This window comes from Cervus canadensis, chromosome 25 (genome assembly GCF_019320065.1).
Source record: "Cervus canadensis isolate Bull #8, Minnesota chromosome 25, ASM1932006v1, whole genome shotgun sequence".
Lineage (NCBI taxonomy): Eukaryota > Metazoa > Chordata > Mammalia > Artiodactyla > Cervidae > Cervus > Cervus canadensis.
The window spans coordinates 44,167,834-44,181,566 of NC_057410.1; the positions used below are offsets into that span (position 1 = coordinate 44,167,834).

The 13,733-nt window shown below is 41.0% G+C and overlaps 1 protein-coding gene across 3 annotated transcripts in view; it reads left to right on the top strand.

The window, feature by feature from the left end:
• Window positions 1–13,462, top strand: part of LIN7A (lin-7 homolog A, crumbs cell polarity complex component) — a 157,311-nt gene extending 143,849 nt beyond the window's left edge. For all 3 annotated transcript variants that reach the window (XM_043446640.1, XM_043446641.1, XM_043446642.1), the window contains 2 exons: window positions 6,069–6,284; window positions 13,145–13,462. In XM_043446640.1, coding sequence (XP_043302575.1) covers window positions 6,069–6,284 — 216 coding nt within the window. In that variant the 3' untranslated portion in view covers window positions 13,145–13,462. The remainder of the gene's footprint in view (window positions 1–6,068; window positions 6,285–13,144) is intronic.
• Window positions 13,463–13,733: the final 271 nt, after the last annotated feature.

Below are 13,733 nucleotides of genomic sequence, written 5' to 3' on the forward strand. Positions count from 1 at the left end.
TGTCTGTTGGAAAGTCTTGTTAACTTAATCCATTCTAATGACTTCCTCAGATTTCAATAGGTACAACAGAACTCTTAAAGCAAGAGGATGAAATCTGAAATTACAAAAATTTGTTTTAGAAAGTATGGAAAGCTCTTATGGAAAATATGCAACTTCAGGTTTTTTAATGGAGGAGGGGATTCCACTTTAAAATCAGAAGTTTCCCTAGGTCTCCTCAAATCACATAAGGGCCACATTTTCATCCTATGTGAAAAGCTAGTGCTGCAAGTTTTCAGTGACTTCTCAAACTGGGCTAATTTTTATAAAGGACAATTCCTGAATGTGTGTGTATAATATATCTGTAATAGGAAGACAGCTTAACTGTTTTACAAATAAACTATCATATTTCAAAACATATTTCAAATATTTAGCTTGAAATAAGGCTTAGTTTCTCACTTAAGAGTGAGAAAGAGACAAAGTCAAAAGTAGGAACAAATGGTAAACTGTCAGGGCTAGGGAACCCTACTGATGGGTGTTTGTTCATCAGCATGTGTATCCTAACAGAGCAGAGAGCTTGACCTTTTCTTAGTTCATGGAACAGGAACTCCATAGAAAGGTTGTCTGCTTTTTTGTTCTTACTTTAAAAGGGAAAGAAAGGAGAGAAAACTGTCTTATTCTTATTAAGAAGTTATACTGATGAACTGAAAGCACTTCCAAGAAAAATTATAGATTAAGAAGACAAACATATGCCCTCAAAAATATCAATAAAGTAGACAATGCCAGTGGAAAAGGAGAGACACCCAGAACAGTCTTCTAGATGCAGATTTTCTGAAAACAGTTTAAACAACAAAGTTAACAAGTGTTTGAAATGATACATTCTACAAAGATGCTTATATTTCTTCAAGTCTCTGAGTTACCTCTTGGTTTCTATTATACTGCTTAATCATGTAATGTATATTATCTTTAGCATAGCATTTTTAGTAGTGGAAATGTTGAAGCGTGACACTCTGACCAGATCCCATGTGAATTCTGTGCCCTGGTGGGGAAGACAGTGAAACATACATTCAGACCAAGAGGCCTGTTAACTCTGCTGAGCCCCTAAAAATCAGAGTCACTATCTGAGCCAGAGATAGAGCATTGAGACAAAAAAAAATTCTGGATTCAAAGTACGTTGGAGTCTGCCTTTTATCAATTGCTAAGTGTGTGGTGGAGAGCAGATGGCACTAGTGGTAAAGAACCTGCCTGCCAGTGCCCATGCAGGAGATATAAGAAATGCGGTTTGGTCCCTGGGTCGGGAAGATCCCTTGGAGAAGGAAATGGTAACCCTTTCCAGTATTCTTGCCTGGAAAATCTCTGGACAGAGGAGCCTGGGAGGCTGCAGTCCTTGGGATCGCACAGTCGGACATGACTGAAGTGACTTAGTATGCAACCATGCACGCATGGTGGAGAGCAGGGCTGAGGGTGAGTGAGGTAGTCTTGCCGGTTCTGCAGGGTGGAGTATGAAACCCCAGCCATAGTTCTCTCAGCCATCCACTGTGGTGAGAGCCTGATGGCTCCATGTATTAATCCCACAGCCCTCCTGGGGCAACTCTGAACTGTAGGCAGAGTGCCTACCCGGGGATAATGAGCATCTAAAGGTCTGACCTAGAGTTTCCAGCCTTATTAAATGAAAGCAAATAGGACAAAAGCCAAAAAGAAGTCTGGAGACTAATCATCTGGTCTAGAAAACAGGTGAACCATTGTTACTAAAACATAGAACTTGTTAGTTTTAATATTAAAAAAGAAATTAGGGAAGGGCATAAACAAGCAAATCATCCAGTTTTCCTTTTAAAGGGGAATTCCATACATTAACAGTTCACCTTGGGGCAAATTACAAAGAAATTTCAACCACACTGAAAGAGAATTTATACTGTACAAAGTTGTCAAACTTTCCTCTTGTGCATGTTCTTCAGAAGAACTTAGTAGAGTACAACTAAATAAATGCTTAATAAACATCTGTTGAATGACCAAGTCAATGACTGAGTGAATAATTAAATGAATAAATTAATCAATGAATGAGCCTACTTTCCTAGGCTTCAGCCACAGATAAAAATTCACTCTGCTCAACAGCTATTTATAACCCTCTGCTCTCTAGTTAGTCCAGACTTGGCAAAAGAGTGGTTATATAAGTTGCCCCCAGGGCTCTCCACAGTCGTTTCTTAAGTCCTTAGTATCTGCCTGGCTCTCAGACAGATGACTGAAGGCCACCGATGACATTGTTTAATTCAAAGCTTTTTTTTTTCCTCAGTCCACGGCCACCTTTCCGAAGCAAATGATAGAATGGAACACAATTTCTTAAATCTTCAAATATGTATGATGGTTGTAATTTTGAATCTCAAGATATAACTTGTATGCTTGAAAATTATTTTTTGGTAACTCAATGTAATATTCATTTGAGTCTCCCTTCTGCTTCGGTTGTGAAAATGTAATCTAAACCAATTTTGGGGTGGCCTTTTCTGCCGCTTCAGTGCCACTCTTAAGTGTTCTGGCAGTATTTAAGCCTGTCTTGAACCCTGTCTGTCACATCACACACATTTCTTTGAGCTTTACCTGGGAAATAAGTAAAAAAAGGCCTTTGCACTTTGATCCTATAAACTAGAGGTTGTGTCATCTGCCCTGGGGTCAGCTGAGTGGAAAGGACTGTCTCCTCTACTCAGGGTTCTATGATGTCTGATTATAATTTTCTATTGTTTTATTTCTCCCTAATCCCTTGTAGCTTAGTCGGTAAAGAATCTGCCTGCAGTGCAGGAGACTCGGGTTCGATTCCTGAGTCAGGAAGATCCCCTGGGGAAGGAAATGGCAATCCACTCCAGTATTCTTGCCTGGAGAATCCCATGGACAGCGGAGCCTGGCAGGCTATCGTCCATGGGGTCGCAGGAGTTGGACACAACTTGGCAACTAAACCATCAATCCCAACCTAGAGATACTTTTGAAGCTCTGGGAGAAGCCTCTTGGTGTTTACTTATAGTAAACTTAGTTACCCCAACTGTTGTCTATGCCATTATGTTCAAAAGAGTATTTTTGAGATTCAAAAGCTAAGAATTGATGTGTTTTTTTTGTTTGTTTGTTTCTGTCATATCATATCTGTCTTACAGGTATGTGTGCATGTCTGATTTTATCATTAGTACATTTCTCTAAAATAAAATTCTTTATTTATAAAGGGTTTTATCCATTGCATAACAACAGTGCCCAGCAGAAAAACTGTACTAGTTTTTGTCACAATATTACCAGTGTATGAGTACCTTTTCCCTACATCCTTGTCAATACACCATATTTTAAAATACATCTTCACCATTTTTAAATTAAAAGCAAAATATTTTTTCATCTGCATTGTTTGATTATGAGGGAGGTTGGGCAGTTTTTTCATAGGTTTATTGGCCATTTTAAAAAATTATTATTTGTCCAAGAGTTCACTTGCCCATTTTGCTTAAATCTTTATTGACTTGTAAGAGCTCTTCTGTTGGTTCATTGAAAAAGCAAGAGAGTTCCAGAAAAACATCTACTTCTGCTTTATTGACTATGCCAAAGCCTTTGACTATGTGGATCACAACAAACTATGAAAAATTTTTAAAAAGGTGGAAATAACAGACCATCTTGCCTGCCTCCTGAGAAATCTGTATGCAGGTCAAGAAGCAACACTTAGAACCAGACATGGAACAACGGACTGGTTCCAAATCGGGAAAGGAGTACCTCAAGGTTGTATATCATCACCCTGTTTATTTAACTTAATATGCAGAGTACACCATGCAAAATGCAGGGCTGGATGAAGCATATGCTGGAATCAAGATTGCTGGGAGAAATATCAATAACCTCAGATATGCAGAAGACACCACCATTATGGCAGAACGCTAAGAGGAACTAAAGAACTTCTTGATTAAAGGGAAAGAGGAGAGAGAAAAAGCTGACTTGAAATTCATTCAAAAACCTAAGATCATGGCATCTTGTCACATCACTTCATGACAAATAGATGGGGAAACAATGGAAACAGTGATAGACTTTATTTTCTTAGACTTCAAAATCACTGCAGATGGTGATTGCAGCCATGAAATTAAAAGACACTTGCTCCTTGGAAGAAAAGCTATGACCAACTTAGACAGCATATTAAAAAGCAGAGACATTACTTTGCCGACAAAGGTCTATCTAGTCAAAGCTTTAGTTTTTCCAGTAGTCAGGTATGGATGTGATAGTTGGACCATAAAGAAAGCTGAGCACTGAAAAACTGATGCTTTTGAACTGTGGTGCTGGAGAAGACTCTTGAGAGCTCCTTGGACTGCCAGGAGATCCAACCAGTCCATCCTAAAGGAGATCAGTCCTGAGTGTTCATTGGAAGGACTGATGCTGAAGCTGAAGCTCCTATACTTTGGCTCTGTACTTTTCACTACGATGTGAAGAACTGACTCACTGGAGAAGACCCTGATGCTGGGAAAGATTGAAGCAGGAGGAGATAGGGGAGACAGAGCCTGAGATGGTTGGATGGCATCACCGACTCAATGGATGTGAGTTTGAGCAAGCTCTGGGAGTTGATGATGGACAGGGAAGCCTAGTGTGCTGCAGTCTATGGGGTCCCAAAGAGTTGGACATGACTGAGCTACTGAACTGAAGAGCTCTTCGTTTGAAGAATATTAACGAATTGACTATTGTATATTGAAAATACTTGTTTCAGTTTATTATCTGACCTTTTTATAAAGTGTGTGAGACCTAGAAACTCACATTTTTTAAAAAACTTTTTATTTTATATTGAAATATAGCCAGTTACGGAGAAGGCAATAGCACCCCACTCCAGTACTCTTGCCTGGAAAATCCCATGGGTGGAGGAGCCTGGTGGACTGCAGTCCATGGGGTCGCTAAGAGTTGGGCGTGACTGAGCGACTTCACTTTCACTTTCCTCCTTTGAAGAAGGAAATGGCAGCCCACTCCAGTGTTCTTGCCTGGAGAATCCCAGGGACGGGGGAGCCTGGTGGGCTGCCGTCTGTGGGGCCGCAGAGAGTCGGACACGACAGAAGTGACTTAGCAGCAGCAGCAGAGCCAGTTAAACATGTGGTAGTCTCAGGCACACAGCAGAGTGACTCGGGCGTACATACACACGTATCCCTTCTCCCCCAGGCTCCTCTCCCATCCAGGCCGCCACGTAACATTGAGCAGCGTTCTCTGTGCTGTACAATAGGTCCTTGTTGGTTTTCCAGTTTAAATATAGCAGTGTGTACGTGTCCATCTAAAACTCCCTAAGTATCCCTTCCTCCCACAAGTCCTCCCTGGTAACCAGAGGTTTGTTCTCTTCAGTCTAAAAACTTCCAATTTTTAGGTCTGATATTGTGGGGGTGTCTTTTTTTGATATTTTTACTTAAGAATTACTTTTACATTGCAAGATGATGAACACTGACCTATGCTTTATTTTAGTTGTTTCATGGTTTTATTTTTATATTTAAATTGTTAATCACTCTGCTATATGTAGCATAGACTGTGAGACTGGAATCCCCATTCTTTTGTATCATTTAATTATTATCTGTTCCAGCATCGTTATTTAACAATCCTTTCTTCCTTTAGTCTGAATTTCACATTTATCATGTAACATACGTTTTATGCGGTGGATCTGCTTTAGATTCTGTTTCATTCTCCTCTTACTACATCAATAAGATGCTACTTTAAGCATTGTAGATTCTTTTTAAGTGCTAATACCAGGTAGGAATTCCTTTTCATTATCCCCCTTCATTATTCCTTTTAAATTTTTTCCAAGGTTTCTGGACCAGTGCAATTACTCTGCCAGGTGAAATTTAGCAATCCTATTCTAAAAGTGTTATCTTTTAGGTCTTCATTATTTCTCCTCCTCCGATCTTGAATCTCCATTTCATCCATCCTGTATCCTAGTGCAGCTAACCTGCTTGTGGTTCAGCTACACATGCAGTAAAATGATAACGTTGGTGGCCATAAATTTGCCATACCTTCTTTAAATTTCAAGTTCTTAGAGGCTGTACTATAACACTCATTTTGCATTTCGCTCCAGAGAAAAGAACATGGGAACTGTCCCCTTATGAGATATCATGTCATTTCAGAGTGTGGAAGGAGAGCACCATGAAAAAGCTGTAGAACTGCTTAAGGCTGCTAAGGACAGCGTCAAGCTGGTGGTGCGATACACCCCGAAAGTCCTAGAAGAAATGGAGGCTCGCTTTGAAAAGCTACGGACAGCCCGGCGTCGGCAGCAGCAGCAGTTGCTAATTCAGCAGCAGCAGCAGCAGCAGCAACAAACACAGCAAAACCACATGTCATAGGTGAGAGGTGCCCTCCACGCAAGGAAAGCCCCGTGCACACAGAGTCTGGTTTTCTTAAAAAGTATAGTTCCTTAGACAGCTGGGACGTAACCATTAGACTTAATAATCCAAACAAAATCAATCAAACAAAACACAGTGACCTCAGAAAATGTTAACGAGACAGTTGCCTATTTTATGTTGCATTTAGCCAAATTCCCTGGAAATGTAAGCGATTTTGAAAAAATTGTATACTTGAGGAGGGCCAGGTACAGACTATATGATGCCTTTGTACAGATCGGCACACGGTTTCATGACAAGAGTGTGGGCTCCACTCCAGCCCCGCTTACCTCCCTGGCCAGCTGCCTTAGCACAGTGTACGAACTAAACAACCATCTGGTGCTAACCCTGGGAAGATCCCCCTTAACAATACTGAAACTGTTTACTAGAAAGCTGCTCTATTGAAGAGGACGACATAGAGACCTGCCAGTGTTTACGCTCTGAGATTTTGGAGTTCTCTTTGGGTCTTCACTTAAAATGTGTCTCAGGTGTACATGTCTTTCTAAATTCCACTTGGTGACAAGGTAAGTCAGGTTTTGCTTCATGTTTTTATAAAAATTAAAAAGAGAGAGAGAGAAACTTCAGGAAAAACTGTTACGAGTAAGAATCACCATCTCTGAAGTGCCTGCTGTGTGCTAGGCCCTTCTCAACGTGTTATCCCTAATCCTCAAAAACCCTTCACAGCAAGTACCATGAAAACACCATTTTTTAGATGAATCATATGAAGCTGCAATAGTTTCAGTGGATTCCCCACAGCCATGCTTACAAGTATCAAAGAATTATTTCTCCTTCTTACTGTGCCAAGTAATTCATCTGCCAACATTAGGAATTCTGGAGTTACATACATTTTCCTTTCTATCCTTTGAAAGAGTTTGAATCTTTGATACCTCTGTACTATAATATATGCAAATGTGTATTTAAAATGAGGTTCAAATATTCTTGGGAAGATGACAGTGGGTAATAGTGGTTTTAACTCATTCTATATCAGATTACTGTTTGCACAACAAGAAACACTGGATATGAGAAGAGATTTTCAATTTTTCGTGACAACTCATGAAAAGAAGCTATGTGAGGAAGTTAAATAGAGTATGGGACTTGTTCGCAGAGGGTCCTGGGAATTCAACTATCTTTCTTTTATAACCTATTTTATTACAAATACCACAGTTTGGTGTCTTTGTCTGAAATTACATTCCATTCCAAAAACTACATTTATTTAACAGTAAATATCTATTTGTTACTGGGAAGGGCCAGGCACTATTTAATGGGCTTTGGAAACAGCATGAATAAAGCACAGTCTTTGCTGTCCAGGTGCTTACATTATGGTTGGAGGGCATAGTTAATTAACAAGTAGGTAAAAAATACCCTATTGAGACCAGTACTTGGTAGAATCAAAATAGTGTGTTTTAATAGAGACTGTCCAGGTGATGACTTTCTGGGAGGTGATCAGGCCAGACCTCTCCAAGGAGGTGACACTGAAGCTGAGGTTGAATGACAAGGAGAAGCCAGGAAACAGGCATCGGAAGCGAAGGAAATAGGCCGGCGCATTAGCTCTGGGACAGATATGAGGCTAGTTGATGTTTGAGGAATAGAAAGAAAGCAGAGATAGTGAGGTGATAAAGAGTGAGGAGGACAGGTGAGGCGGACGAGGCCAGGTTACAGAGAGTTTTTCAAACCACTGAGGGAAGCTGGATTTTATTGCAGTGGAAACCACTGAAGGTTTTTAAGCAAAAGAGTAACATGATTTATATGTTAAAAGAGATCACTCTAGGTGCTACGGGGAGAATCGATTATTGCAGGATAAGAGTGAAAATAGAGACCAGTTAGGATACTATTATATAATAGGCAAGAGATATGGTCGTTTGGACTGGGATGATGGAATGATTTGGAAGCATACAGACAAGTCATTTTGTCCATCTCCTCCTCTTCTCTACTCCATTTCAAACACAAAGGTACTGACCATTTGTACTTCCAGAATCCTTCCAAATGTCTTTTTGCTAATAATAACAACTCACTATTCTTCAGCCAAACATTGGCATTCTTTTCATGAACTCATTTTTTCTTCCATTCTCAATAATACAGACTTGTACCAATTCCCCTAATTGTTTTACCGCACTGGCCCTTAGTAAAATTGTTTAAAAGTGTTTTGAAAGAAGCATGTGACATTCAGACCTCTAAGATCTTACTAAAAGCTTCCTCCTGTGCTCATTCAGTCATCCTTGGAAGTATCCAACTTGGCCACAAATACTGATGGACCATTCTCTGTTCCATCAGTGTTCATGAAATCACTTGAGGATTTCCTACTGTCTCATTATCAAAGACTAGCAGTTTTAATAAAAAAACATTTAAAACCATGTTTTTTGTTACACAGGATAGGGTAAAGTTCTATTTAAGTGAACATGAAATTTATGTTTGTGCCTGCCAAGATAGCACTTGCAATAGACGATATAATGGCCCCTTGAGATTAAACTAGTGACCATTTCAAGTACAAGCAAAGTACAACTAAGTCATATCATCCATGGATTTTATGGTGGATTCAGTCAGAGAGACTTACATTAGCTCTTATTCAATGTTTAATTAATTAGATTTTTAGGGATTAAATGGGATTTGTTACACTTGCTAACTCATACTGTGGTCTATGGTTGCTGAAACTGTTTACTTTGAATAGATTGCTAATTTTTTTCTAATTTTGACAAGTCAAGCAAAGACCAGGTAAAGCAAAATTACTTGTCAGATACTATCTTATTTTTATCACATGAAATATAATTTATATTCTATAAATTAGAAATAATATTTTTATATGAGATGGTAGAAGTTATGAAATAACTAGCAATCGTCAGTGGTGCACACAGATGGAAAACAGGTTTAATGCAAGTAGTGTGTGGACAATGCATCGTCTGCCTACTTTTAATTTTAAATTCCCCTGAAGTACATCTCAGTTGTCTTTTCCCTAACTTCCATCTTTGTTTATCAGGAAGAGTAGATTACATTTTCTAAAATGTAGTAAGTATGATCACTTTATAATTATTTTATAGAAACCTATGAATATAGGATTTTTTTAAAAAAATACTATAACCACTATTTTGAGAAACAATATTACATTTCTTTAAGCATTTATTTTTTTTAATTGAAGTGTGGTTGACTTTGATTATTAGTTTCAAGCAAACAACATAGTGATTTAGCATTTATAATACATTACAAATTGATCATCACAATAAGTCTAGTTACCACCCATCACCATACAGAGTTATTATAGTACTATTGACTATTTTCCCTGTGCTGTACATTATATCCCATGATTTGTTTATTTTATAGCTGGAAGTTTGTACCTGTTAATTCCCTTCACCTATTTTGCCTTCCATCCCATAAGCATCTCATTTTTAAAAGTGTGAGTCTATGTAAATCCATATTTCACTCAGATTCTCAGATTTCCAAGGAATAAAAGTGAGAAGAACAGAGAAATTCTTTTTGAGATGTCAGCATTCTGAGGAAGTCAAGACCAAAAGCTTGTTTAATTTCTCTGAGCTTCTGTTGGCAGATCCAGAGTTCATTTACATTCAAATACAGGCTGCATCTTAGCAAATCCGTTAATACACAGCAGCTGACCATTGCCAGCAGCCTCACTGACTCTCCTCCTGCTCTTCAGGGCCCCACTTCCCTTATTGTACCCACGACATCCTGTTCTGTACCTTCCTCTGCCACAGTCACGGGCCTTGTGTCCTGATCCTGGGAACCACTGCCAGAACTGCCAGCCCACTTATTGAGAGGTCCCAAAGGATAACTCTGATAAAAACTGAATTTAAGGAACCCAGACTTATCAAGCAGAAAACTTGAACCAGAAAATAATCATAATGCTGGATAAAGTTTGTTAAGGAATCAGGGTACACCAAGAAATTTTCTGAATGTTTCATATATGTAAAATCACTTAACCCTTACAATCATCCTTTGAGTATTAGGTACTATTTTAAATCTCATTTTAAAGAAGGAAACTGAGTCATGTAGGATTTTTTTTAAAGTCTACTGATTTCACAGCTAGGAAGTTATAGGGCCATGATCCAAACTCAGAGATGTGGGCTACAAAGCCTCTTTGTTTTCACAACTGTGCTGCTCCACCTCTGTATTCGGTGACACCTGCCCTTACGTGTCCCATCCCTCATCGTAGACACGTTTGCGTGAGCTTTCCAGGAATTCAGTCTCACACTGCTCCAAGCTGGCATTAACCCCCACCAATTGCCTCTAAAACAGTGCCTTATGCTTCATAGTACTTAAGCATCACAGGTCTGTTAGGTTCCTATTGCTGCACCCCAAATTACTACAAATTTAATGGCTTAAAACAGGGGTCCCCAACCCCTGGGCGGTGGACCAGTATCAGTCCATGGCCTGTTAGGAACCAGGCCACACCGCGGGAGGTGAGCGGTGGGATGAGTAAGGGAAGCTTCATCTGCCGCTCCGTATAGCTCCCCATCACTCACGCCATCACCTCAGCCACTCCCCACCCCCACGTGTGGGAACGCTGTCTTCTGTGAAACTGATGTCCAGTGCCAAAAATGTTGGGGTGCACTGGCTTTAAAGAGTGCAAATTAACTTTCTAGCAGTATTATAAGACAGAAGCCCAGCAATCTCACTGGGCTTTCAGAGACTCCAGGAAAGATTCATTGCCTTGCCTTTTCCAGTTTCTAGGGGCTGCCTGCACTCTTCACCTCCTGGTTCCATTCCCCTTCCTCCAGACCAGCCCCATCCTCCCCTTCCTCCAACCAGCCCCATCCTCCCCTTCCTCCAGACCAGCCCCATCCTCCCCTTCCTCCAGACCAGCCTCATCCTCCCCTTCCTCCAGACCAGCCCCATCCTCCTCTTCCTCCAGACCAGCGTCATCCTCCCCTTCCTCCAGATCAGCTCCATCCTCCCCTTCCTCCAGACCAGCCCCATCCTCCCGTTCCTCCAACCAGCCCCATCCTCCCGTTCCTCCAACCAGCCCCATCCTCCCGTTCCTCCAACACAGCCCCAACCAGCCCCATCCTCCCCTTCCTCCAGACCAGCCCCATCCTCCTCATCCTCCAACCAGCCCCATCCTCCCCTTCCTCCAGACCAGCTCCATCCTCCCCTTCCTCCAGACCAGCCCCATCCTCCCGTTCCTCCAGGCCAGCAGTGACAGGAGAGTCCTCACATTGCACCCACTCACCTCTGCTTCCACCGTCACCTCCCCTTCCCTGGCTTTCTTCTCTCACTTTCTTCCACTTCTAAGTACAAGGTATTGGACCCACCTGGGCAGTTCAGGACACTCTCCCTATTTTAACATCAACTGTCTAGCAACCTTACTTCCATCTACAGCTTTAATTTCCCTTTACCATGGAATCTTAACACATTCACAGGTTCTGGGAATTTGAACGTGGACATATTTCAGAGGTCATTATTCTGCCTACTATAATGGCTCATTCAAAAATTGGAAAGCAACTTGATCAATAAAATTTATACTGTGTGGGAAAGGCTTTTTTGAAAAAAAAAAAAAAAAGAATCATGAATCCGTTCAATTACAAGTCAGGGGAGTGAGGGAAATAGAGAACATTTTGTGCAGGTGGTTCTTCCCCGTGGGTATTTCAGTGACGCACCCTTTGGAGGCCCAGTGTTCTCTCAGCTGCTGGCATAGCCCATGGGCCCACTTCCCCTCTGGGTAGATGAAGAGACCCAAGCCTCTTACTGAAATTCACCTGCTGAGTCCCATTCCCTTGGGACATGTAACTCTATGATAAGTTAAGTAATTAAAAACTCAATCATTTGGTAGCTCTGTCACTTGGAAGCTAAGGGACTAGGAGGAAGTTATTCAATGTAAGATTCATTAAAATGGCCTCTTATGGAAATTAAATAAGAAAAAATATGCAGAACTTAAAATATGTGGCCATTGATGAGCACTCTAGTAACAGCAGTAGCGTTGGTATAATAGTCACAATATTAATGGCAGATATGTTTATGCAGTATCTTGTTAAGTGATTCCTGAAGGAGTACAGGGGCCTCATGCTTGACTTTCAGTTCCATCCTGTAGGCCCGAGGTGCTTTTAGGCATTTCTCTAGAAGGCTTCGAGCTGGAGAGTGCTGATGCAGAGGAGGCAGATTGCAAACCTACACGCAACACACACTTTCACATCGACCCGACCAATTCCTTAATCTTTTTTATAATACGGTGCTTTACATTCATTGAAATAAAAATATCCACAGCTTTAAAAACAAAGATTGAAACCACTGTTCTCTCTGAAGAAGTGACTCCGTGACAGTGGGAAAGTGCCAGGTCTGGGGGAGTGTCTGGGGGGGCTGCTCCCCCGGGTCTGACCACCTGGGGCATCTGCCTCGACTGCTCTGCCCTGTGTCAGGCTGACCTCACGGGAGAAGAGCCGGGCCTCCTGACTGCTTCACAGAGGGGTACTGGTAGGATCAGCCTATCAGAGAGAGGCTGCACTTGCATGTACCTCAGCAGGAGCGCCACTCAGAGTCATAACATATAAAAGTTATCTCTCCTTTGCCTTCGTGAAGAAAAATAGAGTCATCTGGAATTGAGAGGAAAAAAATGTTTTACTTTTAAGATGTTTCCAAACTGATTTTTAAAAATTTAATCTTAGGGAATAACTATGTCTTTCCCATCCTCATTTGATAATTACTTCCTTTGCAAACATCAGTTTTTTTTCTTTTTGCCTGTGGAAGACTGCATGAATGATAGCGCCTAAAATTATCCTCGCTGTTCTCATATAGCAGGTGCTCCTTTGATATTTTTAGCATTTTGTAGTTGACAAATGAATACTAATCACTGATTTCTCTCCACTCTCCCTCCACCCTTTCAGGTCCTTGAAGCTCCTTGATCAAACACTCGATAGTCACAAATTTGAAACCGTGCTTCAGAATCCCAGCACATAGTAAAGGAAAAGACAACACTGATAATTATACCTGTCAAGAAACTGTGAACACGTGGTGTATAAATTCTTTACCAAGACAGCTCGACACCTTTCTTTCTCTGGGGCTGAACCCCCGCCGCTCACGTGCTCTTCCCACACACCGACCTCCCATTCACTGCAGTGGGAGTCCTCAGTGTGTGAAGGGAGAGGTTTTCCAGTCTGCAGACGGAAACAGTACAAGAAGAGTAAAGTCTGTGACTTTCACATGAATCACCAAGGCCAGGGTTAAGTGAATCTTGGGTCTATAGCTTTTCCAGAGATTAACAAATCCCTTATTAGGCTATAGTTCAAACTGCATCAGTTCAAGGTTGTCGCTACTTAAAAGAAATCTACACATTGCCCCTCACCTAGACCTGTTCTGCATCCGTAATGCTGAGTTGTCCGAATGAGAATTCCAGTTGATTGCAAATTCAACCTCTGTTCCCCTCCTGAAAATGGCAAGTTATTATATTTATACTCTATTCAGGTTCTAGAATCA